Source organism: Cenococcum geophilum (genome assembly GCF_001692895.1).
Source record: "Cenococcum geophilum 1.58 unplaced genomic scaffold K441scaffold_69, whole genome shotgun sequence".
Taxonomy (NCBI): Eukaryota; Fungi; Ascomycota; class Dothideomycetes; order Gloniales; family Gloniaceae; genus Cenococcum; species Cenococcum geophilum.
In genome coordinates, this window is record NW_027137627.1 from 132,804 (window position 1) to 159,240 (window position 26,437).

A 26,437-nucleotide genomic window follows, 5' to 3' on the forward strand; every position below is an offset into this window, starting at 1 on the left:
CTATATAGCCACTATAACACGTTTAGATATTGCCTTTACAGTATTACGGCTAGTAAGGTTCAATTAGGACCTAAGCTAAGAGCACTATTAAGCGGCAGAAAGAGTTATTTAGTACCTATATAGTATGAGGAGTAGAGTAATCTACTATAGAGGAGATAAGGAAAGAATAAACAGTAGAGGGAAAGAATAAACAGTAGAGGGAAAGATAAAGGAATACGTAATTAAGGATAAAACGACGGAGACGGTAGAAATAAAGCGCAATTATTTATCTATACTAGCGACGCATTATTTACGGATAACTCCATTAATAAAAAGAGCTCGTAAAGATATATTATAAAGCTATTTAGGGGGCTAATCGCCTAGAGAGTAAATAAGTAGGGTATAGTTATAACATTAAGCATAAAAGCTAAGCTATTAGCCCTATTATAGACAGTAAAGGAAGCTATCTTTATTAGTAGGCTATTTAAAGTAATAACGTTATAACTAAATAAGCCTTTAATTATTAACTGCGATAACACCTAAACGCTCTAACTAATTATAGAAGATATGGTAAAGCTAATTACAAAGCTCCGATATATTGATATTTATTAATACTAACTATATTAGGAATATATAAAGAGACAAGTATAATTTTAATAGACAGTGACGAAGGAAATAATCGCTAATAGACTTATAAAGGCCCTACCTAAGTAGAGGTTTTAAAGCTTTATTAATATAATTAAGATAGTAGATATTAAGGAGTAGCTAAATAAGGAGAAGCAACTAGAGGACCTAAGGGAGAATATTAGAGCAAGACGGAAGAATTTAAATAAGATTATAGTTTAATTAACGCATTAACGGATACAAGAAGGTAGCTAGCTTCGTCCTTAACCAGGTTAAAGCTAAGGGGGTATATTAGATAATTTGTATTCTTAGTGGTATAGAATATGCACTAGTCTATATACGGATTACATATATTATAAATATCTTCGTCTAAGCCTAGGGGCCCTAGGTTAAGTAACCATTAAGTTATAATTAAGATTATTAATCAATTAACCTATTTTATTAATAAATAGCTCTATATAAGTTATCTAACAGTTATAAGCCTAGTCCACTAATACAAGAAGCTATTTAGCTATTACTTAATTATTTAAAGAAATTCTACCTTATTGTTAGACTCTAACACCTTATTGTCTTAAGATAACCCTAATTAAAATCCTACCTTAATTGTTATAGGACGAGATTTTATAAGATTCCACGAGATTCTATAAGACTCTACCTTAATTGTTAAAGGACGATCCTAATGATAAGGACAATCCTAATAATAAGGACAATCCTAATAATAAGGATAATCCTAATAATAAGGATAATCCTAATAGCAAAATACTATCTTAATTCCTCCTTTACCTATTAGTTAAATAACTCCACCAACTTCGAGTTCGTCTACTATAATTATCCTTAATAAGCTAGAAGACTAGGAGTAATAAATCTGGCAACTATAAGCCCTCGTGGATAAACGAATTTAGGCCTATATTAACCCAAATAATACAGCACCTTAATAAGGTCTACTATAAGAACTACCCTATTTAGAAGTTATAGATTTTAATAAGAATACAACCTTATATATATAGCTCTCGATAAATTAATAGAGGGCGTATAAGAATAGTAGACAATACTATAACTAAAATATAAAGTATTTCCTAAAACAAGAAGAGTACCTTTAAAAGATTCGCACCTAAATTACATCCACAGTATTAATTCAGAAGAAGCTACTGCTTAACCCTTCCTTAATAGTTAAAGAATGGCTATCTTAACTAAAGGAGAATATAGAACCTACCTTATCGTTTATTAGGAAAAAGGTATAACACTAGTACACGGAAGCCCTTAAGGGGTTTAAATACTTGTTAAAATTAAATTAGTGGTTATATTAATAGGAATATATAATAGTATTAGGACAGAAGTATAAGATCCCTTAAATATCCAATGGAATCTAGCTTTAAGAATTAGTAGAAGTTATTTAACCTTTTAGCAACGCCTATTATATAAAGTATACTACTAAGTTAAATAACCCTTAGAAGTTAAGATCTTCTAAATACCGTAGAGTAGTAAAGGAGCTATAAGAAGGACTTAGAATACCCTTAAAGAAAGCTAATACTATTATAAGAGGGAGTACCTTTAATATAGACTTTGTAGAGCAAGCTATAATAGATTACTCTAATACTACTAAAGGTCTAGGGAAAGGAACCTTAGTATATACTAGACGCTTAAAGAGAGCTAGGTCACTAGTAGATAAGAAGATATTCTATAAAAAGCTACTACCTATATACTTAGCGTGTAAGAAACAAGGACATTCCTTATAGGACTATTAGTATTTATTTAAAGACAAGAGACCTAAAGGAGTTACAATCAAAGATGCTCGCATTAAAAGGGTGCTAAAAAAGGTAGAAAAGAATAAGGATCTCGCTAACTAAGTTATAAAGATTAGACTTAAAGAATAAGAAGATAAGGCTTAATAACGATAAAACAAGAGTTAGGAAGTTAAGATTAAGGGAAATGCTAATGCGATATTCCTAAAATTATACCATATAGGTTAAATCTATCCACTAAAGCTATTAACTATTCTTAACTTAGGAACTACTCTCTATATCTTTAATAACCTCTCTCGTTTCTATAACTTTAGGAAAGCTTTAAAACTTAAATACGTTATTACCAGCAGCTTAGAAGTGCCTATACTAGGCTATAGCAATATTACCGTCTAAGTTATAAAACCAGATAAAAGCAAGGGAATCCTATGTTTTAAGGATGTTGCCTTTTATACGGACTTTAATATAAATCTAGTGTTGTTCCGTCTACTTTAAAAATAAAAATACTACTAGGATAATAAAGGAGAGAATAATCTTCTAGTTTAAAAGGATAACTTAGTCCTATATTAAATAGAAGAATATTATAAATAATAGACTATTAAATACGTCTAACTAGGAAGTTTATTAGCGTTTAATATAAGCCAACTACTACGCTAAAGAAAGCGCAGAGTATTGTTAAGAGATAATCGTCTAAATTTAAAAGGAGATATATATCTATAGTATCTGCGTCTAGGTTATCTAGAACCTATAAGCCTTTATTATTTAGGTCTTAACGCCTTAGGAGTTAAGCTTTAAGGCCTAAAGACGACGGAATATTAATATTATAGTCTCGCTAAAATTAAGCGTTAGGTTTTAAGAAGGTTCTTAAAATAGAAGATTAATAAACCCTATTTTAACCTCTATATTAACTAGACTAACCTTAAGAAAGTATATATAGGATTTATACGAGTTATACTTATCTATAACACCTACTTAGGAAGATCCTTTCCATACTTTATAACAACGTATAGCGAGGAGAAGGAGACACTATAAGTGCTTAAAGATTTTATCTAGTGGATTCGTCTGAGGTATAACCTTAAAGTTAATACTATTAGATTAGATAACAAGCTAGGGAGAAGGAGAACCCTTAAATAGCTACGGTCCTAAGGGATTATATTTAAGCCTTTAGTGCTATATACCTAAGCTTAAAATAGTACCGCCGAATACTTAGGGGGTATAATTATTAAAAGAGTATAGGTAATAAGAATTGCTGCTAATTTACTATATAACTTATAGAATAAGATTATTAACTATATAGTCTATCTTCGAGATTAAACGCTATAAGAAAGTAATGGATGGAAATTACTATATAAGAGGTTCTATACCTTCCTGGCTAATAGGAGATTAAAAAAGCCATAACTAGTGCACCTAAAAGCCTACGGCTATAGGGTGTATATAATAACGTTAGACGTCTAGCTAAGGAAGAAAAGGCTAAGCAAGCTAGATCCGCGAGCCTATATCGGCTATCTCGTTAGCTATAACTCTACCAATATCTATAGGATCTAGATCCTATATAAGGGTATCGTTATCTCTATAAGGGATGTCATCTTTAATAAAAAAATATTCTTTAATAGTAAGTGAACGGATATCTTAGAGGACCTATACGCTAAATTAGATATACTAATTAAGAAGATTTAACTACTTAATACCTAAACTAAAAACGAGGTCCTTCTAGAAGACAATAAAGAAGTATTTAAACCGTTAATTTAAGAGGAAGATAACGACGTTAATAAGCTAGTTTAAGCCTTTAATAAGTTAGCAGATCTTAAGCTTATAAGAGCTCTTAAAGATACATACTATACACCACCTCCAACAGAAAAAGACAAAGAATCTCTATATGCCTTTTATATTGAGTATCCTACAAAGTTAGATATATAAGGTACTAATTAAGACGTCGCTTATTAAGCAGGAGATGCGTTTAACACTTAAGGGGTGTCTAATAACTTAGTTAAAGACTTGTTTAAGGAAGCCAGCAATAATAGGTTTAAAGATTTTGTTACTAAAAGGATCACGTTAGCCTATTACGGCGCCTTCTTAGTAGAAAGGAAGTTTAACCTTAATAGTCGACTTAATAACAGCAAGCTGAAATTAGGTAGAATACGTGATGTTAGATTATATAGGAAGAACCTACCTTTACCACCCTAGTTAATCCAAAACCTTAATATGTATCCTCTTTAAGATTAGTTCTAAGAGGCTTAATATAAGAGGCTAGCTTAACCGGAACGTATAATTATCTAATTAATAGTGTTACCAGTAAGTAGAAGGTAAGTTAAAGGTAAATAGAAGGTAAGTTAAAGGTAGAATAAGTTTTATATATTAAAGGACAAATACTTCTAACCACTTCTATTTAGAGACTAATCGCTAGTTCTTCTCTAGAGGAGAACCAGCTCCCTATATAATCTTTCTAAGACGCTAGCAAAACCCTTTACCCCTTATCTATTTAACTATGTCTTCTAAAATATAGATAGAATATAGATAAGACCTCCTTCTAAAATATAGATGAGACCTCCTTCTGTCTTATCTAATATATACCTTTTAGGGAATTCCGTTATAATTACCTCCCCTTTAAAGGTCTTAGTCCTCTAAGACTTTACCTTTACTAAGCTTTTATAAAGTTCCGGCTAAAACCACTAGGGAAATTCTTAGTGGAAAGGTACTCTATAATGCGGCTTATAGCTAGTTCTTTACTAGCGTAGAACCTTACTTTATCCTTAGTTCCTTTACTCTTTTCCTACTATAGTTCCTTATAATACCTTTATAATAGAACTAAAATAATAATAATAAAAATTAGATAGGATTTACCTTTCTTATTATAAGAGTTTGTTATAAGTTAATCTAGAGGTTGTTCTATATAACGCGTCTATAAGCCACTATCCCTATTTACCTAAAATAGATTCTGATAATAACGTCTTTATTTTAATTTTCTTCTAGTTTATAAGCTATCGCCTCTTACGCGTCTTTTCATCAATAACACTATTTATCTCGTCTTTTAGCAGACTGTTTCCTTTATATCTCCGCTTTTAGCTTCCATATCTCTAGCTATTCTTTTATAGCTACTTTATTCTCTTTTTATAATACGTCTGTAAGTAATAGGATCCCTACCTTATCTTTTTATAACAATACTAACTTCTTAGAGTATTTTCTTATAATAGCTTATGGTCCCCAGACTAGCGGCAGTATTGTTAATCTCCTGGTAACGCCCTAGACAGCGTCTATTACTCCTATAGCAGTTTCCCTGAAATACTATTGTTGCTACGTTTATGCTCTTATATAGGATCCTTCCTATATCTATAAAATGCCTCGCTCCGGCAAAAATAAATTTAAGTGCTCCTATTATTATAGCAGGAGAAAGACCTACGTCCTAGTATTTCCTATTCCGTCCTATTCTAGATTTCGCTAATTATGCTAGATCCCCACTATCCATACGCATAAGACTTGTAGGCTCTAACGCGCCATCTAAGATTTCCGCTAATATCCTAATAGTAATAGGCGGGGATAGAAGGTGTTTTCCCTTACTTGCAGACTCTTTAATTCTATAAGGGTTTCCACTGCTGTGGAAACGTAACGTTCTTAAATATATAGTGTTTAGGAGCGTATATACAAACAGCTCGTCCTTATTAATAATAATATTTATACTCTTACGCGGGCTACTTTAGCTAGGTGAGTTTCTCTAGTAACTCGCTTAGGAACTATGCTAACTCCTTTAGCTAATATCTCTCTAATCCCTACTTAGACGCCAATTTAGAACCTAAGGATACTAAGAATAGTAATAAACGTTAAGATAAACGTTCTTCTCGCCAGTCTTCCGCCTGTGCTAGTCCTTTTAGTACCTATTATTCTAAGAAGAATATTAGTAGAAGTACTAATACTTCTAGGGATAGAGGAGCCGATAATACTGTTGATAATAACGTTAAGATGGAAGAGGAGGCTCCTGTTACTACTGTTAGTGTTTAAGTTATTACCTAGCTCTTTCCTTCTTCTTGTAGAATAGCTTTATATAGTGCCTCTTAGGTGCCTCCAGGATGCCCTATTATTAGGAATTGACTTTATACTTTAGGGATACCTTTGTTCTAAGCTTTGGTGACAATCTATATAAACGTAGTGCACTATTATAATCCCTATATGTGATAAACGGGTAGTATTCCTATAGGTGCCTTATAATTCCTTAAAATTTCTGATTCTTTATAGGCTGTCCTTTTGCTCCTCTTCGTATTATTAACTTTACTGCGTATCTTTAGTGCTAGGCTAGATACTCTCCTTTTATCCTTAGGGGATCTTTCTAAATCCCTAAGGCCACTTCTTATAGTGCTACTACTCCTTCTTATATAGCGTCTTCTTTAAATAGTATCCCTAGTGGTTCTCCTATAGATCCTTATAGGCTTCCTCTTATAGGATTCTAGGATCCCTATTATAATAGCGAAACATTTCCGTTCTTAATGCCTATACTTAATCTTATGGTTTTAATTTGTGGGGTCTTCCCTATTACTTTACCTATAGTATATCCGGAACTATTTCTAAGTCTTTACCTTTAGTTCTTAGGAAGGTTTTAATTACGGTATTACATCCTGGCTAAAGGTACTCCTTAAGTTCCTAACTATTATGCGCCTAGGAGTATCCTTCCTAACGAACTAAAAATTCGCGCTTTTTTTAGCGCCATCTTTAGTCTAAAATATCTTCTACATTCCATTCTAGTTCCCTATTAATTTTGCTAGGTAGGGGCGGTTCCGCACTATCTCTTCTCCGGTATAGCTTTAGTAAGGAAATATAAAATATAGGATATATTGGATAAGATTTCGGTAATTCTAATTTATAGGCTTGGTTTCCTTTAGTTTTCTTAACTATCTTAAAGGGTTTAAGCTACTGGTGATCCAGCTTCTTCTTAATGCGTTTTATTTAGATATTTTTTATAAATAGTAAGACTTCGTCTCCTATCTTAAGTTCTTTTAGTATATGTTTTTTATTATAGTACCTTTTTTATACGGCCTAGGCGTCTAGTAAGTGCTTTTTAAGTTCCTCTTTGCGAATTCTTATTTACTTAATTCTTTTGGACGCTACCGGTACCTCTCTTTTGGGAATAATGTCCTTAACATTCTAGGGGTTATTTGCTTTTACCCCAAATAATGCTTTATAAGGGGTCATTTTTATACTGCTATAGATGCTTATATTATATACGTGCTGCGCTAGAGCTAACTATAATGTCTAATTATCCTGTTAATAATTAATATAGTAGCGGAGGTAGTGTTTTAACAACGCATTTAGACGCTTTATTTGCCCGTCTATTTATAGGTAAAAGGTAATACTTATCCTTCGCCGTATTTTCAATAAGAGATAGAATAAAGACCAAAATGTACTATTAAATACGGTGCCTCTGTCAGACACGATTCCCCTTAGCGTGCTAAATAAAAGCTACTATTCTAAAAACAGGTCTGCTAGTTCTGCTGCTATAATCGTTATTATAATAGCAAAGTATCCTAAAAACTTTATATACCTATTAACGATTACTAAGATAGCGTTAGTAACCTCTCTAGTTCTTATCTTAGTAGGGGGTAAGCCTATAATAAAATCTATTATTAATTCTAATATAGGTCCCTACGGAATAGGAAGTACTAATAACTTGCTATATAGGCGATACCTAGATATCTATATCCTTTGGTACGTATTATACCTTAATATATAGTCCTTAACCTCTTTAGATATTCTATCCTAAAAGTATTTCCTTTAAACGGCCTTAAGGGTTCTATTAGCACTATAGTAACCCCTAAGAGAGTTGTTGTAGAAGACCTTTAGAATTTCGTCTTAAATTACTTGGTCCTTTGGGATATATATAGCACCCTTAAAGCGTAACAAACCCTTTTAGTCTTACTACTATAGCTTCTTAGTAACTCTAGCTAAGTTAGTCTCCACTATATCTTTCTACCTCTCCCTAGAGGCGAAAGTGTCCCTTTATTAAGCTTAAAGAAGAAGATCCGGAAAGGTTTTATATAGATTACTTACTTCTATTTTACCTGCCGCTATTATAGACTTAAGGCGTAGTATAAGACGTTTTAAACTATTAGTGCTAGTAGATTCTCCTACCATTATATAGTATGCCACGCTGCGGATAGGCATCTTACCTATTCCCCTTAGATCTAAAAACTTGCAGCTAATACGCTGTTAAGTTAAAGGTGCCGTAACACCTCTAGCATATCCCGCAGAATTCTCGCTAATTCTAGGGTACGCTAACTTTGTAATATCTGCTTAGTCTATAACCTAGTCTATAACTATATCCTACGGCTCTATAATTATATTGCTTTGTAGCTGCATTACTAGGACCTCTACCCTACTACGAAATTTTATAGTTTTAGGGAAAGAGTCTTCTTTCTTTCTAAGCAAATTTTGCAATATAGGGATTATTTCCCCTATGCTATTCTAGATCCTCCCTATCTTGTAATCTAGACGTCTTAATAACCTATTAGTAGGATTTATCTTTCCTAGGCGGTACGTAATCTTAAAATCGTACTATAATAGTATTTCTACCTACCTAGCTTATTAACCGCTTAACACCTTTATAGTTATAAAGTATTCTAGGTTGTTATGGTCTATAAGGACTTTAATAGGGTAATTGCTTCCTATACAATAATATCACTAGTACTTTATTACTGTGACTATCGCAAGTAACTCCTAGTCGTGCGTTATATAACGCTGTTCTATAGGGGTTATCTTCCTAGACTAAAACGCTATAGGATGCCATTTTCCGTCTCTTAATTAAGATATAATTGCCCCTAGGGTAAAGCCGGATATATCCGTTTTAAGGTATATATATAGCTCCTAATAGAAGTATATTAGGATAGGCGCTAACGTAAATAAATCCTTTAACTGGTCTATAGCCTACTTAGTAGCTTCCCTAAATATAAAGGGTCCTAACTTCTTGCTATTCTTAGATCCTTTTAATAGATTGGTAATTGGGAGTATTACTTATAAGTAGTAAACAATAAACGTTTGATAGAAGTTCGCCGTGCCTAAGAAAACCTATACTTCTCTAAATATTATAGGGTAGGGCTATTCCCTAATAGCGTCCACTCGACTTTTCTCTATTAATACTCCGTTGACGCTAATAATAAAGCCTAAAAAATTAATGCTAGTAGTATAGAACGTATATTTTTTCAGGTTTATATAGAGCTTATATTCCCGCAGTCTTTCTAGTACTATTTATACGTAGTACGTATATGCTTCGTAGTTATTAGAGTAAACTATAATATTATTAAGGTAGACCACACATATTGTGTCTAATAGGCCTAATAATGCCTTATTAATATAGGCCTGAAATATCACTAGTACGTTAGTAAGCCTAAATGGCATTACTAGGTACTTAAAGTAGCCGTACCATATTTAGAACGCCGTTTTCTATTTATCGCCGGCTTTAATCCGGATTCAATAGTATATATCTTTTAGATCTAATTTCGTAAATATTTTTACGCCCAATAGCCTATTAATAAGCTCCCCTATTAAGGGTAACGGGTAGCGATTCTTTATAGTAATCTTATTTAGCGCCTAATAGTTAATATAGAGGCGAAGGATCCTATCCTTCTTAGGTATAAATATAATTGGTGCCCCTGCCGGGCTTATAGAGGGCCAAATCTATCCTTTTTAAAAATTGTCTACTATATATTAACGTAGTACCGCCAGCTTATTTTCTAATAGGTTATATAGTGGTCCAAAAAGAGGTTATTTATCCCCTATATCTATCTTATGCTCAACCAACATAGGGTTAGGTAAGGTTTGTGTAGCCTCTTTACTAAAAACATCCTCTAAGTCCGTATATTCCTATAGAATCTCTAGTTCCTTAACTGCGTATAGCCGGATATCTAAAAATAAATATCCCGTGTCCCCGTTCTTAGTGTTAAAAGTGGTATATATAGCATATACCCACCCTTCTTCTTATATATGGTTTAAAAAAGTCTCCTAATCTTTAACTATAATGCGCGGTTAAGACTTCTGATATTAATACAAGGCTAAAGGCTAATTAATATCTGGATTAACTTAGTAAAGCTATAGGTATCCTAAAACAAGGTTATACCCCTTAATTTCTATAGCATAGAGGCGTATCTCCTGCGTATTCTATAGACCATCGCGGTCCTAGCTAGCTATAAAAAAAGCCTGTTCCCTATAGTATAGAATCTAGTAGCCTCTAATACTTTAAATAGTGCGTACCTACGAGCCGCTAAGATCCAAATCTAATTCTTTTACTAGTAATTAAGAAATGAACCCTATACTCGCGCCGCTATCTATAAGGCAGTCTTGCGTCACCTATTTATTATTAACTTAAATAGAGATAGGAATAACTATATGGTAGTTTACTCCCTCCTTTTTTTACTAGCCTAGTGTAAGGGAGTAAAGATTTACTAGGCTGTCTCTTTTCCTAATTAGGCCGACTCTTACTTCTTTTACTAGTAGAAGCGGCTTATATAGCCCTTTTTACCGCAGTTATAATAGGTGTATGTCTCTCGGTTCCCCTTTTACGGATTAGGTCTCTGCCTATTATTATTTTAGGGTTAACCAGCATTACTCTAGGGCTGCGAGGCCTACTCGCGTTATCCTTTTATAGAGCGGTTAGGTCGGAATCTGCCCCTATTATTAAAGCTAGGTCTAGTCCTATGCTCTTTATCGTTAGCGTTTTATTCCTTTCGCTTGCCTAGATGGTCTCTTTTAGCACTCTTAATCCGAGTAGCTTTAGAGATAAGCTTTTCTCAAGAGGTAGGAATTTCGCCCTTTTCTTATATGGCCTATTAAATCTTAGGCCGTAGCTTAGCGAGTAGCTGGTAAAGTTATATAGCGTCATCCTATAGATTTAAGTAGGGTATATTGTCTTCTAGTTCTTTTAAGTAGTTTATAAACTAGACTATAGTCTAACTATCCCGCTGTTTAGCATTGTAGTATTACTGGTTGTAGTCTATCCCTTAATTAGTAGGGTTTTAGACCTAATTAACTAACTAGGTCCTAAGTTCGCTAAATTTAAGGGGTATAGTAAGTTTCTTCTCGTAGCGTGTCTATAAACTCTTGACGGTGCTATGTAGGAAGGTAGAAGTAATTAGTGTCTAATTATACTTATTAAAGTAATGTTTTAGATCTAGCTAAAACTTAGTTTCGTATTATTAGATAAAACGATTATAGTTCTAAAGACTATTACCATAGTACTTATTAGGTTCCTTTATGTAGAATTTAGGTTTTTCTAATATTACAGCATAGTGTGGCGTTACCCCTTTAAGTCCGCTTCGTATCTAGGGTATCTACACTTCCCCCAATTGTCCTTACAATTGTTCTTAGTAGTCTTAATATGCTTATCTTAATCATATCTCTAACTCCTTTATTTTTTGTAGGGTTTTATATAGCGACCGCTCCGATAACTCCCTAGCGGTAATCGTTTTTAAAGGTCTTATAAGGTTAGACAAACTAGCCGTAGCTTCTTTATAGGAAGAGGGAATGCGCTCCTCTGGGGAGACTCTTTAAGCCTCTTATAGTAAGGGCGTTGCTTTATAGGGTACAAAAGTATGGTTCATTATTATCGATTAATAGCCGTACGTTCCTAATGGATTGTAAGCAATTAAAATTGTAAGAGGCTAGCCTAACCGGAACGTATAATTATCTAATCAATAGTGTTACTAGTAAGTAGAAGGTAAGTTAAAGGTAAATAAAAGGTAAGTTAAAGGTAGAATAAGTTTTATATATTAAAGGACAAATGCTTCTAACCACTTCTATTTAGAGACTAATTGCTAGTTCTTCTCTAGAGGAGAACTAGCTCCCTATATAATCTTTCTAAAACACTAGTAAAACCCTTTACCCCTTATCTATCTAACCATGTCTTCTAGGACGTAGATAGAATATAGATAAGACCTCCTTTTAGAATATAGATAAGACCTCCTTCTAGAATATAGATAAGACCTCTTTTTAGAACATAGATAAGACCTCCTTCTATCTCATCTAATATATACCTTCTAGGGAATTCCATTACACTTAACAAGTCTATCTCTAATCTCATTATTAAATAAAGTTATTTTAAGAAACAGATAAGAAGCACGTAAAGGGATAGTAGGTCCTTAGCTTAATATAGGTATTCGTCTATAAGACAGATAAGTACGGATTTCTCCAGAAATGTAAGGCATGCTTAGTAATCTACGGAAATTAATAGGCCCTAGGAGACCTACCTATAAGAGCTACTATATTAGCTAGTACGACCTTCCGAACCCTTATAGCGATTACTATAAAATTTAACCTAGAGACGACACAGATAGATGCAGTTAATGTGTTTGTTCATTATGATCTTAATAAGGTTATCTATATAAAGCTACCGCTAGGGTTTAATAAAGGAAAGATAGATAAAGTACTACGCTTAAGAAAAGCCCTATATAAACTACGACGATTACCACTATTATAGCAAAAGAATCTTACGAGCTTATTAAACAAATTGGGTTTTAAAGAAGTACCCTAGGAGCCGTGTATTATGCTAAAAGGTAAAATAGTCATCTTCTTCTATATTAATAATATTATCTTCTGCTACTAAAAGATATATAAGAAGAAAGCTTAAGAAGTAATTAAGGAGCTAAGCAAGGAATACCAGATAAGTACCCTTAGCGAGCTAAAATAGTTCCTAGGAATCTACGTACTATATAATTATAGCTAAAGGCTCCTATGGCTATCCCAGGAAGCCTATATTAAGAAGATAGCTAACTAGTATAAGATAGATCTTAGAGGGCGTCTTTTAGACACTCCTATAGCAGAATTAAAACTCCTCCCTACTAATTACTATAGGACCCATCTAACGCGTCCGTCCCCCGATATAAACCTATTAGTCCGTCCTATATCCCTACTAGCTTCTATAATGCTATATTAGAGAAAACTAGGTTTAGTACTCTATATAGCCACTATAACGCGTCCAGATATTGCCTTTACAGTATTATAGCTAGTAAGGTTTAATTAGGACCCAAGCTAAAAGCGCTATTAAGCGGCAGAAAGAGTTATTTAGTACCTATATAGTATGAGGAGTAGAGTAATCTACTATAGAGGAGATAAGGAAGGAATAAACGGTAGAGGGAGAGATAAAGGAATACGCGACTAAGGACGAGACGATGGAGACGGTAGAAGTAAAGCGTAATTATTTATCTATATTAGCGACGCATTATTTACGGACAACTCCGTCGATAGAAAGAGCTTATAAGGATATATTATAAAGCTATTTAGGGGGCTAATCGCCTAGAGAGCAAATAAGTAGGGTATAGTTATAACGTTAAGCACAGAAGCCGAGCTATTAGCCCTATTATAGACAGTAAAGGAAGCTATCTTTATTAGTAGGCTATTTAAAGTAATAACGTTATAACTAAACAAGCCCTTAATTATTAACTGCAACAACACCTAAACGCTCTAACTAATTATAGAAGATACGGTAAAGCTAATTATAAAGCTCCAACACGTTAATATCTATTAATACTAGCTACGTTAGGAATATGTAAAGAGACAAATATAATTTTAATGGATAGTAACGAAGGAGATAATTGTTAATAGACTTACAAAGGCCCTACCTAAGTAGAGGTTTTAAAGCTTCATTAATATAATTGGGATAGTGGATATTAAGGAGCGGCTAAATAAGGAGAAGTAACTAGAGGACCTAAGGGAGAATATTAGAGCGAGACGGAAGGATTTAGATAAGATTATGGTTTAATTAACGCATTAACGGATACAAGAAGGTGGCTAGCTTTGTCCTCGACCAGGTTAAAGCTAAGGGGGTATATTAGATAATCTATATTCTCGGTAGTGTAGGACGTGCACTGGTCCGTGTACGGGTCACATATATTATAAATATCTTCGTCTAAGCCTAGGGGCCCTAGGTCAAGCAACCATTAAGTCACAATTAAGATCATTAATTAATTAACCCATTTTATCAATAAATAGCTCTATATGAGTTATCTAATAGCTACCTCTCATAGCTTGTCCAGCTCCTCTTTAAGTAGCTGTAACACTTCTAATATAAGGCCCGTAACAGGATATCGTTCTATAGGAACGTGTCGATCGGAATATTAAAGAATAAGGACTCTGTCTATTGAATGTGGTTCTGGGGCCTCTATATATATATAAGAAAGGTATAGGCAATAGGAAAGGAAAGGGGCAATAGAAATAAGGGGTAGGTAATTTAGGTCGACAGAATGACAACTGCTAGCTATCCGCCCTACGGACTATTTGCTTACGCTTATAGTCCTACGCAGCTTAACGGAACACCGAGCTCAACGGAACACGAGCCCCACTATATAATTTTGAAGCCGTATATTTCTACGTAGGCTATATATATATAGAAATCCTTAGTGGAGCACCTTAAGTAATACCCTAGCTACAATCCTGCCAAATATTACGAGTCTAAGGCCTCTGCACGTTGTGTAGCGTCCTCCTTTGCCTACTTCTTTACCGTATATACAGCCGCCCTACCTGCCTTCTCTGCTTCCTTTTGAACTCGTTATGATACTTTAAGCCATCCATCTACTGTAGATATTAAGCCTCCCTTTTAAACAACCTGTTAGTTAGTCTTTTAACGCTTTATACGGGCGCGTACCGCTACCTACATTAAATGCAGGTCCTCCTCTACTAATGAGCGAAGCACGGTATTTTTCTTAGCGCTCTTGCAAAGCATTAACAAAGGATTCCTTACCCTATTAGGCTGCTTAATAATAAAGCTATAAACCCAGTTTATTGTTATCTGTAAGCTACACGGTATATTAGGTATTTATAGCACTATAAGTCGTGGCCGCGGTAGTTATAGTATTATAAGTGGTGGCGTAGATGGACGTACTATAGCTATTTAACGTCGTAATCTGGTTAATATAATTTTAGGATTATATAGAATAAGGCTAGTCTTTACCTATCCTAATAGAATAGATAAGGATTTAAATATAGCTATATGAATTTAGTGTAGAGCGTGGAGGAATTTAATAGTATTAAAGTTTGTATAGCCTATTTACACAGCCATCTTAACAGCTAATCTATGGTAGTGCTTAAACGGCTAGAAGAGAACAATATTAAGTAGTTGTAGAAAGTGGCTTATATAGGGCGGAATAGCTAATAAATATATATTCTTCTTTTTACAATATTCTACAAATTCCTTTATAAGGTATGAACTATGGCCATCTAGTAATAGCAGCCGATGCGCACCTATCTATTAAGCAGCGCTTTGCCTATTAAAGTGCTGAATCCAATTAAACGCGAGGTTGTTATTTAAATAACCTTTAGTTTAAGCGCCTAGCATATAGTTGCCAGGTATACTTATATTATTAAGGTATTAATGCATAATTTATTGGCCCTTAATAATAACTGCTAGAGTAAGTATAACTCTATTACCAGATATAGCCTCTAACACTAACGCGAAATCGCGATTTGTCTCGCTAGCTAAGTGCATTCTCTTAGTATCTAATATACGCGTAATTATCTACTGGCTGCTACTAATTCTAATATAAAATCTAGACTTGTTAAAGTTGTATTCGTTATATAGTTAAATACCCTATTGCTCCTTTATATTCCTATATAAAGTATACCATTTCTATATCGCGGTAGGATTGTTTACAGCAGCTTAATTAATCTTTATAGGCTTCTACTTAACCTTATACACTATTAGGTTTTATTTAAGGAATCTCTTAGTCCAGTTACGTCCAAGAGTAGGTGGTTTGGTGCCATTAGGCGTATGGAGCTTAAGGATACGCTGCGCGCAATTATAGACTTAGTGGAACAGCGCGCCGACTCTAAGGCGGTCCATTTAATTGATATAGGATAGGAGTATAGCCTTCTGGTGTTGATTAAGCATCTTATTACTACTAGGCCTCTATATCTTGCTCTTAATGCCGTTAACGCGGTTATAGACACGTTTAAATAGCGCGTTGTGTAGGCGGGCTGCTAATCGAATATTGGGTGTTTCCATGCGTGATAACTTACGAAGTGCATCTTGCACGCGTATCTCAATAATTTCGGATTCTACAGGCATGGTTGTGGTGGTTCAATTGTATGAGGAACTAGGTAAGGCTTAATCTTGGGTACACCTCGGTGTTCCGTTGAGCTGCGTAGGACTATGAGCGTAAGCGAATAGTCCGTGGGGCAGATACCTTATATTAAGCTACTTAACTCCAAAGATTAAGCCCGCATATTAATTTTATATAAAAATAAAAGTAATATTAAAAGCTTTAAATTCCTAAGCACGAGTCCTTGATTCTATTAATTTGATTGGTTTTGTTTGATGACGAGGTTGTGGGCGGCAAAAGATCACCCTCTTCAGGCCTTCTCCCATCTAAATTTGGACTGTTTTTTGTTAACGGGGCAACGCCGTCATGAAACACACCTTTTGCGCTTTGTCAATTTCAGCCCTGCATGCAAGGTCGGCGGTGCCATTTACAGCGTCCTTGCCGCTGCCGTCCCATGCCATCTTATTTTGACCCCAATGACCCCGAGCCTGAAGCGCAACCAGAATGACATCCCCAGATACGATTCACGGCAGCGATCGATGTGCTCGCGTTGAGGCTCATTGTCGTCAGAGTAGAGCCTCCAACCGCTTAATACAGCAGCTCCAGCGACCCCGCAGAAGGCGACCGCACACGTGCCTCAAGGAGCCCCATGCCCGCCCTCACTACATGCACCCGACCGCCAATTCCTCCGCCCGCAGAAAATCATCGCTATCGTCTAATACATCGTCGTCGTCGTCTCCTCCCGCTAGCCCTTGGCCTGTCCACCGCTCCAATGTCGCTGCGACCGACTCAACACACATTGCGTGGTTGTGGAAGAGGGTTATGCCATATTCTGACGACACACAGAGCTCAAAGGGGAAGAGGAGGGTAAAAGTGACTCCGGCAGGAAGCGCAACGTCGGCATCGGCGTCGACCTCTGGACAACACAGGTGGCAGACCCCCCCCACGTCGGAATCTTCGAGCTTCAGGAATAGGAGGGAGGTGGCTGCCAAAGTTGCTGATGCGGACTTTATGGAGACGGTTCTAGAACCTTGTGGGATTACCATCCAGAACAAGGGCGTGAACAAGAACCTCCACAAACACTTCCGCATCCAGGAGCTCCCCCCGGACCCTAAGGACCGCCCTGACGCCTACCGGGAAACACACACACTTAATGTCTGGCTAGACCCCGACACAGAGCGCATCCAGCGGGAGTACAAGGCTATGAGGGTGTACGAATGCAACGAGGCCGAACACTCGGCATACGCCTTGCGGGACATATTCCTCGACGAACCGAGACATCCATGGCTCCCCGAGGAAGACAGCGATCAACGTTGGCTGCCCATCCGCATGCTGCAGCTTGTTCGGAAGCTGCCGCAAGATGAATGGCTCGCTCCCCCACTCGTCGACTCGCCCAAGAAACGATACGAGTGGGACATTCGCCCGGACTGCGCATACCACGTCTCCCTCCAGGCCTTCCAACCTGGCTTCCGCCCGAGCGTTCGAAAACACGTCTCCATCGTGCAGAGGCGAGCCTTTTGCCCTTATCTGACCATCGAGTTCAAGAAGGATGAGGAGACTCTCGCCACGGCCCGCCACCAGGTCGCCGTCGCCTCAGCCATCGCCTTGTACAATCGTTATCGTTTGAAGAACTGCGCACTTCAGATGAGTGGGGGGAAGTGGTCGGAAGGAGACATGAACCAGATGCGCCACTACGGCATCACATTCACTGGATCCACCTGGGACCTGTGGTGCACTGTGCCGAAGACCTTTGAAACCTGGACTGGTTGCAGCATGTCCACCATATACTCTGGCGACTGCTGCATCCTTGCCGGCGTCCAACAGTTGATTAGCATCATCAACGACATTCATTACTGGGGATTGGTGGTCCATGGCAGGTCCTGTAAGGCTGACATTGCTGCTAAGATACACTCCGACCCGGATGCGGACACAAATGATATCACATTGCTGGAGGAGGATTAAATAATACCCACTGTTGATAACAATATCATTATTTGTCAAATCCTCTTCTCCTTATGACGGCGAATGGTCTTTATGGAAACATGCTTTAATCTCATTCATTCAGATCAAAATTTAATGTGATGTTCGGTTACCTCACAAACCAGTATGTATTTTATGCAAACACTATAGCATTCACGACATGTCTAATTAACTCGTCGTCTGATGACTTTTAAACTGCTTTGGTCGATCTAATTCGCCTCGCCACTATTGAAGTCATGACAATCCGATTCCTGCCCGGTGTCACATTAGGCCGGCCAAGTAATCCGATTCTTCTGGGAATAAAAGAAAGGTTGGCGTGGCTCCAAAATTCCGCGTTCAAAGGGGGTGTTTCTACTTCTACAAGGCTAGAAAAGACCTCTTCTACTTCATTGCCCTACTCACCTACCCTACAATTCCACGATCACAGCTCATTTCTACATTTGGTGTTGGCGGCATCGGCAATATCACTGTGGTATTGAATTATTATGGACCATTTCTGGGGTGTCCTCTATGTCAGCGACGCAACCAAAACTCGTTCTGCATGGAAAAAGAATCTGCTCCGAAAGGCTTCGAAAATATTTTGCTCGGCCTCCTATACGAGTAATCTAGAGGAGGATGACTCAGAAAGGACACTTTACTGGTCTTGGCTTCCGAGTGGCAACAGCGGATGCTCCCATAAACATACTACATCTACTAGGGACTCCTAACGAAGTCCACGATGTCATATCTCGAGTCAATCAATTTTCAATTAATCCACATGAGATGGAGTTTTTGAAGTTGGAACTGTTGGACGTATGAAGTGTCTGTTATGGTTGTATTGCCCTTAGCATGATCCGGCTCGCGGTGACGTATAAATTAACCTAGAATCTTAGAATGGTTTTAGCGCAAGAAATCTCCCAGTTTAGTCTTGTCATCAGCATTAGATGATTTCATAGAAGAGTTGGATGCTGCTTCGAATGGTGATACTCTTAAACGTTTTTGATTCTTTGGGGTCAGGTCTCACTAAGGTGGCCTAACAAAACAATGGAATTAAAAGTACAAATAATAGTACAAGCACCCCTTTAGCTACGATTATTTTGATAGGTGATGTCAAATACACTCCTGTTCAAGATCATGGATTGGCAAGCCAATGCTACACAAGTATATCTACTGCTCGCTGCGTTGCTCGGCAGTGCCGCACATATACGTGACATCGACCAAAAGACTGCGTCGCCCTAGATTATATTACATTTATTCAATTAATTAATTAATCCAAGAAAACAAATCCATTCAAGCCGACCCAAAAACGCGACACCGTGCACCGCGTTCTTATCGCTCCCATCCCAGCCTACGATATATCACCTCAGCTCGCGTACCGCCATCCCATCAAAACTCCAACATCATGCGAGTCTCCCAGAGACTCTCAAGGAAAAAAAACCTCCTGCTTTCTTTTGATGCTTTTGGGACGCTGTTTACACCGAAAGCCCCAATTACCACGCAGTATGGCGAGATTGCAAAATTCCATGGATTGGCGGGGTTTACTGATGACGAGTTGAATGCTTCGTTCAAGAGAGGTGAGCTGCTTGTCTTCAGATAACCTGCATTATGTAGGCGTTTTCCTATCAGTACTGATGATTTCGAGTAGCTTTTAAGAACGAGTCCAAGTTACGTCCGAACTACGGGAAGGTCGCTGGCTTAAACGCACAGATGTGGTGGGCGAATGTAAGCTATCCCAACTCCAATTCCCCTATATTTCTGCTTCCCTAAAAGATGCATCTGCTTTTACAACCTCGACGGATCTCATAGGACCAGTTCAACTCGGTGTATCAGGCTTGTGCTTCAGCTTTGTTACAGAACATCACAATCATGGAGAGCAAAGTTTCTATTCCGGAATTTTTTTTTTTAAAAAGAAACCGATTTATCATTCGACACCAACGCGTTCTAGAAACTAACATATTCAGGTAATCTCTAAAACCTTCGAACCGTTCCTCAAGGACAATGAGTCAGTCCCAAAGCCGCTAATATCTGACCTTCTCACCCGATTTTCGACTGACAAAGGCTACCACATCTATCCTGATGTGCTTCCGTTCTTCGAAATGCTAAGAAATAGTAAAAGGAATCCCTCCGGTACCACAGACAAGCAGAACCCCTGGCCCTGGGAGCGCACCGTCGTTGGTGTGGTCACAAACTTGGATGACCGCGCATCGGGAGTTTTAACCGCTTTAGGCCTCAATGTTGGGCCTAGGAAATTTGGAAGTAGCGCAGAACGGAGCACTGAAGCAAATATCGACGAAGATATCAGCTTCGTAGTACTAAGCTATGACGTGGGATACGAAAAGCCAGATCGGCAAATGTTCGATGCGGCAAAGCAACTCCTGAAGGAGGCCTTGGCCGAGGATTCTGAAAATACTGAACTGCAGCGTGTAGACCAATTTGAGATTCTCCATATTGGTGATGAGTTGGAAAAAGACTATTTTGGAGCAAAGAATGCGGGTTGGAACGCGCTCATGATTGATAGGACTGGGCGCTTTGAGGATTCTTTTTCGGCGAACGAACCAATAACCTCTGTTGAGGTGCGCTTGGGTAAGGACGGTGCTGTTGACTCAACAAGGAAAGTACAGGTCATTAAAGATTTGCAAGGACTAAGTGCATGGACTCCCAAAAGATAGAATATAAGGCTTTGACGATAATTAGACTGTCCTCCTTAAATCCAAAATCTCTGATAGTTTGACGTCACCTTTCCCTCCCCAGCCGGCAACGCCAGTTTCGACCTCAGGTCGAACGTGTACATACCATGACCACGAACGCCTATCAAGTTCAGCTTTATCAAGAGTAGCAAACCAGGATTGGTAAAGCAACTCCAATGCTCCAAGTAGAAAACTCAAATTGCGTTCCTTTTCAGCGACTTTGGTGGCATTTGATTGCTTTTTCGTGGTATTGGATTGTACATCGTTGGGAGGGAGAGGAGGGGTATCGAATGACTTTAACAGATATGCGCGTGCAGATTGGGCTGTGTATATTGGTAATTGGCTTGACGAAGAACCATGTGATCCAACCGTCAGTGGACCATTAGACTTCTTCAACGCCTCGAGGTCGAGACCCCAAAGCGCTGGCTGCTCATTACTCGAACTTTGACTCTGTTCATCCAACGTTTCCTGCGTTGCACCGGCTTCATCTTTGGCCTCCCACTCATAACCCCATCTCTTCATGACCCTAATTTCACGTCCCATGATCTTTGCCGTAGGCTGTCCTTCTCCCCACCCTTCGTCTTCAGCGCTCTTGCCGGACTCGAGGCCCAAGCTCACAGCTTTAGTTCTGCTATTGGCGCTGACTACAGCCTGTGCAAGGCTCAATCTACTTGAGAGCGGCTGTTCGGACATGGTGTACTTTAGTAAAGTAACTGCGAATGCTAGTACTAGCGGCGCTCTATTCGTAAAGAGAACCGTTTTGGAAAGCTCCTCTTCATTCATAAAGGGCTCTGGTAAGGCGAGAGATTCCTCCAGGGCTGCTGGAGTCAATGGCTCTCCATAAGATGCTTTTGACTTCTTTGATGGAGTAGTGGACGGTGTTTCGCCTGCTGCTCTCTTTTTCGTGACCCTCTTTGCCGCATTGAAAACATGCTTGGATATTTTCTCGTCCCCGAATATAGCTTTGACCTTCTCAACACTGGATTTGGATATTTCCGTAGGACTGAAGTAATTCAGAAATCAAGTATGACCCAAGATATCACGAGCTACTTACGTGCCAAGACCTGCCTTCTGGAGGTCTTTTATCTTACCCATTGCCGTAGCCAGACTAATTTTGGCATCCTGTGATAGAAAGCGCAATAGCGCCTGAATATCTCCAGCACTTGACATGTTGTTTGAGTTTTGATCCGCTAGAGAATCCGTTCGCCGCGAGAGGTTGAAGGCAACATAGGTGGCCCAAGCTTCTGTAGGGCTGAAGGCTGGAACAGAAGCTTGCCAAATTGATGCAGCCCTCTCCCAAACAACTCGACACCAACGACGCCGAGGCACCATGTCCGAGTCATCCAAAATCAGGGAGTTCCCCGAAATATCCAACAAGCTCACCGCGCCGACGAAGAAGTCCCTTTTCGAGCGCCAGAAAGCCGAAGCCGAAGCAAAACGTCTCCGCGAAGAAGCAGAAACTGCTGCGGTCCTCGAGGATTTCGTCAAGTCATTCGAAGGAGACGATGATGATACGCCAGCCTCTAAATTAGGCAGTAGGCCAGGCGATGGTGGCTTTGTACCAAGAGGGGGACTGGGAGGCATCAGTGGCCCGCCGAAAAGACACTTTGCAGGCCCATTGCGAAACAGTGGACCGGGCAGTCTAGGACCAGCTCCATCGCTATCACGGAAAAGGGCTTTTGATGGGTCACATCTACAATCGAGAGATAAGGAGCAGGGACTTTTCGCATATGAAGAGTCCTCATCAAGGCGAATTGATGCCGTGACCGAATTTCAAGCGTCAGATGGGGAAGACGAAATGGGAGCCTCAACCAAGGCTGCGGAACAAGAAGTGCGCAAACCGACCCTACACCTCTCATCATTGCCACCAGGGACATCAGTAGCCGTCATAAGGAGCCTTATACCCTCGAACCTGAATGTGGAAAGCGTCAAAGTCCTCCCACCAGCCGCTCCAAGTTCAACCGAACGCAAGTCTATGTCAGCTATAGTTATTCTGGCGAAAGGGACACCAGCGAGTGATATAGACTCCACGGTTAATTCACTACAGAAAAAATATCTTGGCTGGGGTTATTATCTGTCATTGTCTCGCTTCTTATCCTCTTCAGCTTTGGGGCCGATGACACAGGTCTCAGGCTTGCGAGACCCAGGAGTGTCATCCCTACCATTCGGAGCACGACCCGCATACTCTGGGCCAGGTCAGTCATTAAGCCGTGCTCCTCCTCCGGGCACACATCGGGGTGGCTTTGCGCCGCCAACATCATATAATGCTGGAGGTCCGGGCCAGTATGGACGAGGCCCAGCGCCTACACAAGTTCCCGTCACACCGCCATCTGATCTGAAGCAGCTCAAGCTTATACATAAGACGACTGAGTCTCTTATTAAGCACGGCCCAGAATTTGAGGCTCTCCTAATGAGCCGCGCAGAGGTACAAAAAGACGAAAAGTGGGCTTGGATCTGGGACTCACGAAGTGTAGGAGGTATCTGGTATAGGTGGCGAATCTGGGAGATCCTTAGCGGAATGCACCGCGACAGGGATTCTCGAAAACGCCTTACCGAGCCACAGCTGGTTTTTGATGCAAGTGCTCCTTGGGCAATGCCCGAGGAAGGTCTTCAATTCGAGTTCACGACGAAGCTCACCGAGTTTGTATCTGACTCTGAGTACAATTCTTCGGATGATGAGGACTCAGGCAATGAAGGCCGACGCCGTCATTACCACAGCGGCGCTCCACCGGAAGCCGGCATTTCCGAACAGACTCAAAAAGCCTATCTAAACCCCTTAGAGAAAGCCAGACTTACATGGCTTCTTGCTACCCTTCCCACCACCACAGCCAGACTGCGCAAAGGCGACGTCGCTCGTGTCACAGCCTTTGCAATTACCCACGCTGGCCACGGCATTGATGAAGTAGTCGAAATGCTAATATCTAATATCGAGAAACCTTTCGCTTGGAGCAGCGCCAATCCTGACAGGAAGAAAGACGAACAAGACCGCGAGAAAAGAGAACAAGATGACAAGCAAGAGAAGGAAGACCCTTCTTCCTCTAAACTGATTGCGCTCTACCTCATCTCCGACATCCTCTCCGCCTCATCAACCAGCGGCGTCCGCCACGCCTGGCGTTACCGCCAGCTTTTCGAAAACGTTCTCAAGCAGCGAAAAGTCTTCGAAAGCCTTGGCAGGCTCGACAAAGACATGGAATGGGGTCGCCTCAAGGCCGAGAAGTGGAAACGCAGCGTAAGCAACGTTTTGACGCTTTGGGAAGGCTGGTGTGTCTTCGGACAGGACTCACAGGCACACTTCATGGACGTCTTTGCCAGCCCGCCGCTCACGCAGGCCGAGAAAGATGTAGCGGCCAAGGCGGTGGCGGAGGAAGCGGCGGCGAAGAAAAAGGCGTCCAGTGCGTCGAAGGTGAAGTGGAAGAAAATCGACGCCAAGCAACAGCAATCCGTGCGTCCTAGTAACCCCGGCGGTGCCCCGTCGGCTGATGTTGATGGTGAACCCATGGATGAGGATATCGATGGAGAGCCTATGGCAGACATTGACGGAGAGCCGATGGCAGATATTGACGGAGAGCTGATGGTGGATATAGATGGTGAGCCTATGGCTGATACAGATGGAGAACCTATGGACGAAGACGTCGATGGAATGCCGATGGAGGAGTCAGAGGCCGAAATGAAGGAGAGTAAATCGGCAGATTCTACAGTGCCCACATCCAGTGCCCCGGCCCCATCCAAGGAGGAGAGAGCTGCAGCTAGAGCTCGGCGACAGAGACCGAAGGCAGAAGACATGTTTGCTGATTCTGATGATGATTAGTTGTTCTCTGTAGCATAAAACTATGTAATCTACCAAGTCAATGAAGTTACCCTTGGTGAGTTGAGAGAATAAGGCATTCTTTGCACTCCGCAATCCTACATGCAATTCCGTTTGCACATTTTCTACATGAAATACACTAATTTTCTAATTTTCTCACATACGAGATCATATTCAGTGCCTCTCTTAACCCCCTCTTACTTTACATGCAGTTGCTGATATAAAGCTTAGGGAAACAAGATATCAAACAGAGAACAAGGAGGGAGGAGGGAGGTGCAGAGGCAGAAACAGAGACAACAAAGAGGCAGTGACAGAGAGCTAGAGTCAGAGACACGAGCATAGGCAAAGTTAAAGGAAACGGTTGAGGTAGAAGTAACGGTAGCTTTTATAGTAGAGAGTATATTTTCTTTACACATGTATATACTATGTATGTATAATATAAATATAAAATATATAAATTTTTAATATAAGATGCATATAAAGTTTAGAAATGGAACTCCATAGATTGCATTAAAATCTAGCTCTAAAATGCATTAAATACCACCCTAAATCAACAACAAAAATCGACTCAAGATGCATTAAAAGCTACCCATAAAATTCGTCGGCCAGATACCGTAGGTATGTTGTGTAGTTAGAGATATTCTAGAATAGGCAATTGATCCGGAATCCAGACGATCAAAGTGATACACGAATTTGTTCCTTTTGAGGACGATTTGTTCCGGAATGAGGCACAAATAATCTGGAACGAGTCGTGTACCGGTATTAGGCAGAACAGTACCATATAGATTGCTGCCTCCTCCGCCGACCATGTTTTGTTTAATGCTACTCCCGATTATCCAACCCTTTCCCCAAACCCCGAACTCCACCCCTTTTTTTTAAGCAATATGGCAATTATAAACCACCACGGCTGACAGTACGCAAATCTAGGCTGATCAGCTTATCTACTTGTCTTCATAGCTACAAATCCGTAATGACCGAGGGATACCCGGCGCAACTGTCGAGCCTGTCCATTACCGGACATGGCGTCGACTTCTACCCCGTCGACGAACTTTGCGGAGAAGATTTCCCCTCCAAACAAAACGTTCTTAATAGTGCCATAGCCTAGAGGCTGCATGCGCAGTAGCGTACGTAGTACAATATAATGGATATAAAAAAAATATAAAAAAACGCTCTTAACGTCAATAGCCTTGGCAGGTACAATGCGGGGATTGCTACTTGCTTGTTACTCGGGGCATTGTTACAGCCCTGTTTGCAAGGTAATTATCTTTTTAAACATCCACAATGTACTCGTACCATATATGTCCATTGTGAGACGTGCTTCTTCCGTCTTGTAGCCTTTACTACACGCTGATGTGACACCGTTAGCAGCCGTGGCTTCTTATCGCATTTTTTTGGTATTGTCTTCTCTTACATGCCTCTATGCAGCAACTGTTCTTTATTGACCCGAGGTACGAGTGGTCTATACTTTCAGTGTTCCAATTTTCAAACTTTGCCAAGCCTGCTTTTAATTGGTCTAAAAAACCCGCGGGCGGTATCTACTTGCAGAATACACGTAACGAACTTCAAAACATTAGGTTCAACCAAAGCTCTGCAAAAGCTCTGCATCGAGCTCTACCAAAGCCCTGCAAAAGCTCTACA

General features: G+C 39.4%; 4 protein-coding genes across 4 annotated transcripts; 3 read left to right on the forward strand and 1 right to left on the reverse strand.

Annotated features, from left to right (window-relative positions):
* The first annotated feature begins 16,759 nt into the window (after positions 1–16,759).
* K441DRAFT_669268 (uncharacterized protein) lies at positions 16,760–18,747 on the forward strand. Its single transcript, XM_067650120.1, has one exon. The coding sequence runs from the start codon at positions 16,853–16,855 to the stop codon at positions 18,308–18,310; it is 1,458 nt and encodes a 485-aa protein (XP_067497808.1). The 5' UTR covers positions 16,760–16,852; the 3' UTR covers positions 18,311–18,747.
* Positions 18,748–19,709: 962 nt separating this feature from the next.
* Positions 19,710–20,976, forward strand: K441DRAFT_589354 (uncharacterized protein; the record flags this gene model as incomplete). Its single annotated transcript, XM_067644765.1, has 3 exons — positions 19,710–19,881; positions 19,953–20,029; positions 20,269–20,976. The coding sequence occupies 3 exons, from the start codon at positions 19,710–19,712 to the stop codon at positions 20,974–20,976; spliced, it is 957 nt and encodes a 318-aa protein (XP_067497809.1).
* A 21-nt stretch (positions 20,977–20,997) lies between these two features.
* On the reverse strand, positions 20,998–22,164 carry K441DRAFT_738704 (uncharacterized protein; the record flags this gene model as incomplete). Its single annotated transcript, XM_067654341.1, has 2 exons — positions 20,998–21,997; positions 22,049–22,164. 2 exons carry the CDS (start codon positions 22,162–22,164, stop codon positions 20,998–21,000), a joined length of 1,116 nt encoding a protein of 371 aa, XP_067497810.1.
* Positions 22,165–22,265: 101 nt separating this feature from the next.
* Positions 22,266–25,195, forward strand: K441DRAFT_700633 (uncharacterized protein). The gene is made up of 2 exons (XM_067653263.1): positions 22,266–24,857; positions 25,031–25,195. Exon 1 carries the CDS (start codon positions 22,325–22,327, stop codon positions 24,800–24,802), a length of 2,478 nt encoding a protein of 825 aa, XP_067497811.1. The 5' UTR covers positions 22,266–22,324; the 3' UTR covers positions 24,803–24,857; positions 25,031–25,195.
* The last annotated feature ends 1,242 nt before the right edge of the window (positions 25,196–26,437 follow it).

Bases quoted from the DNA above. Each gene is read 5' to 3' on its own strand.
- K441DRAFT_669268 (XM_067650120.1), top strand. From the start codon at position 16,853: ATGACATCCCCAGATACGATTCACGGCAGCGATCGATGTGCTCGCGTT.
- K441DRAFT_700633 (XM_067653263.1), top strand. From the start codon at position 22,325: ATGTCCGAGTCATCCAAAATCAGGGAGTTCCCCGAAATATCCAACAAG.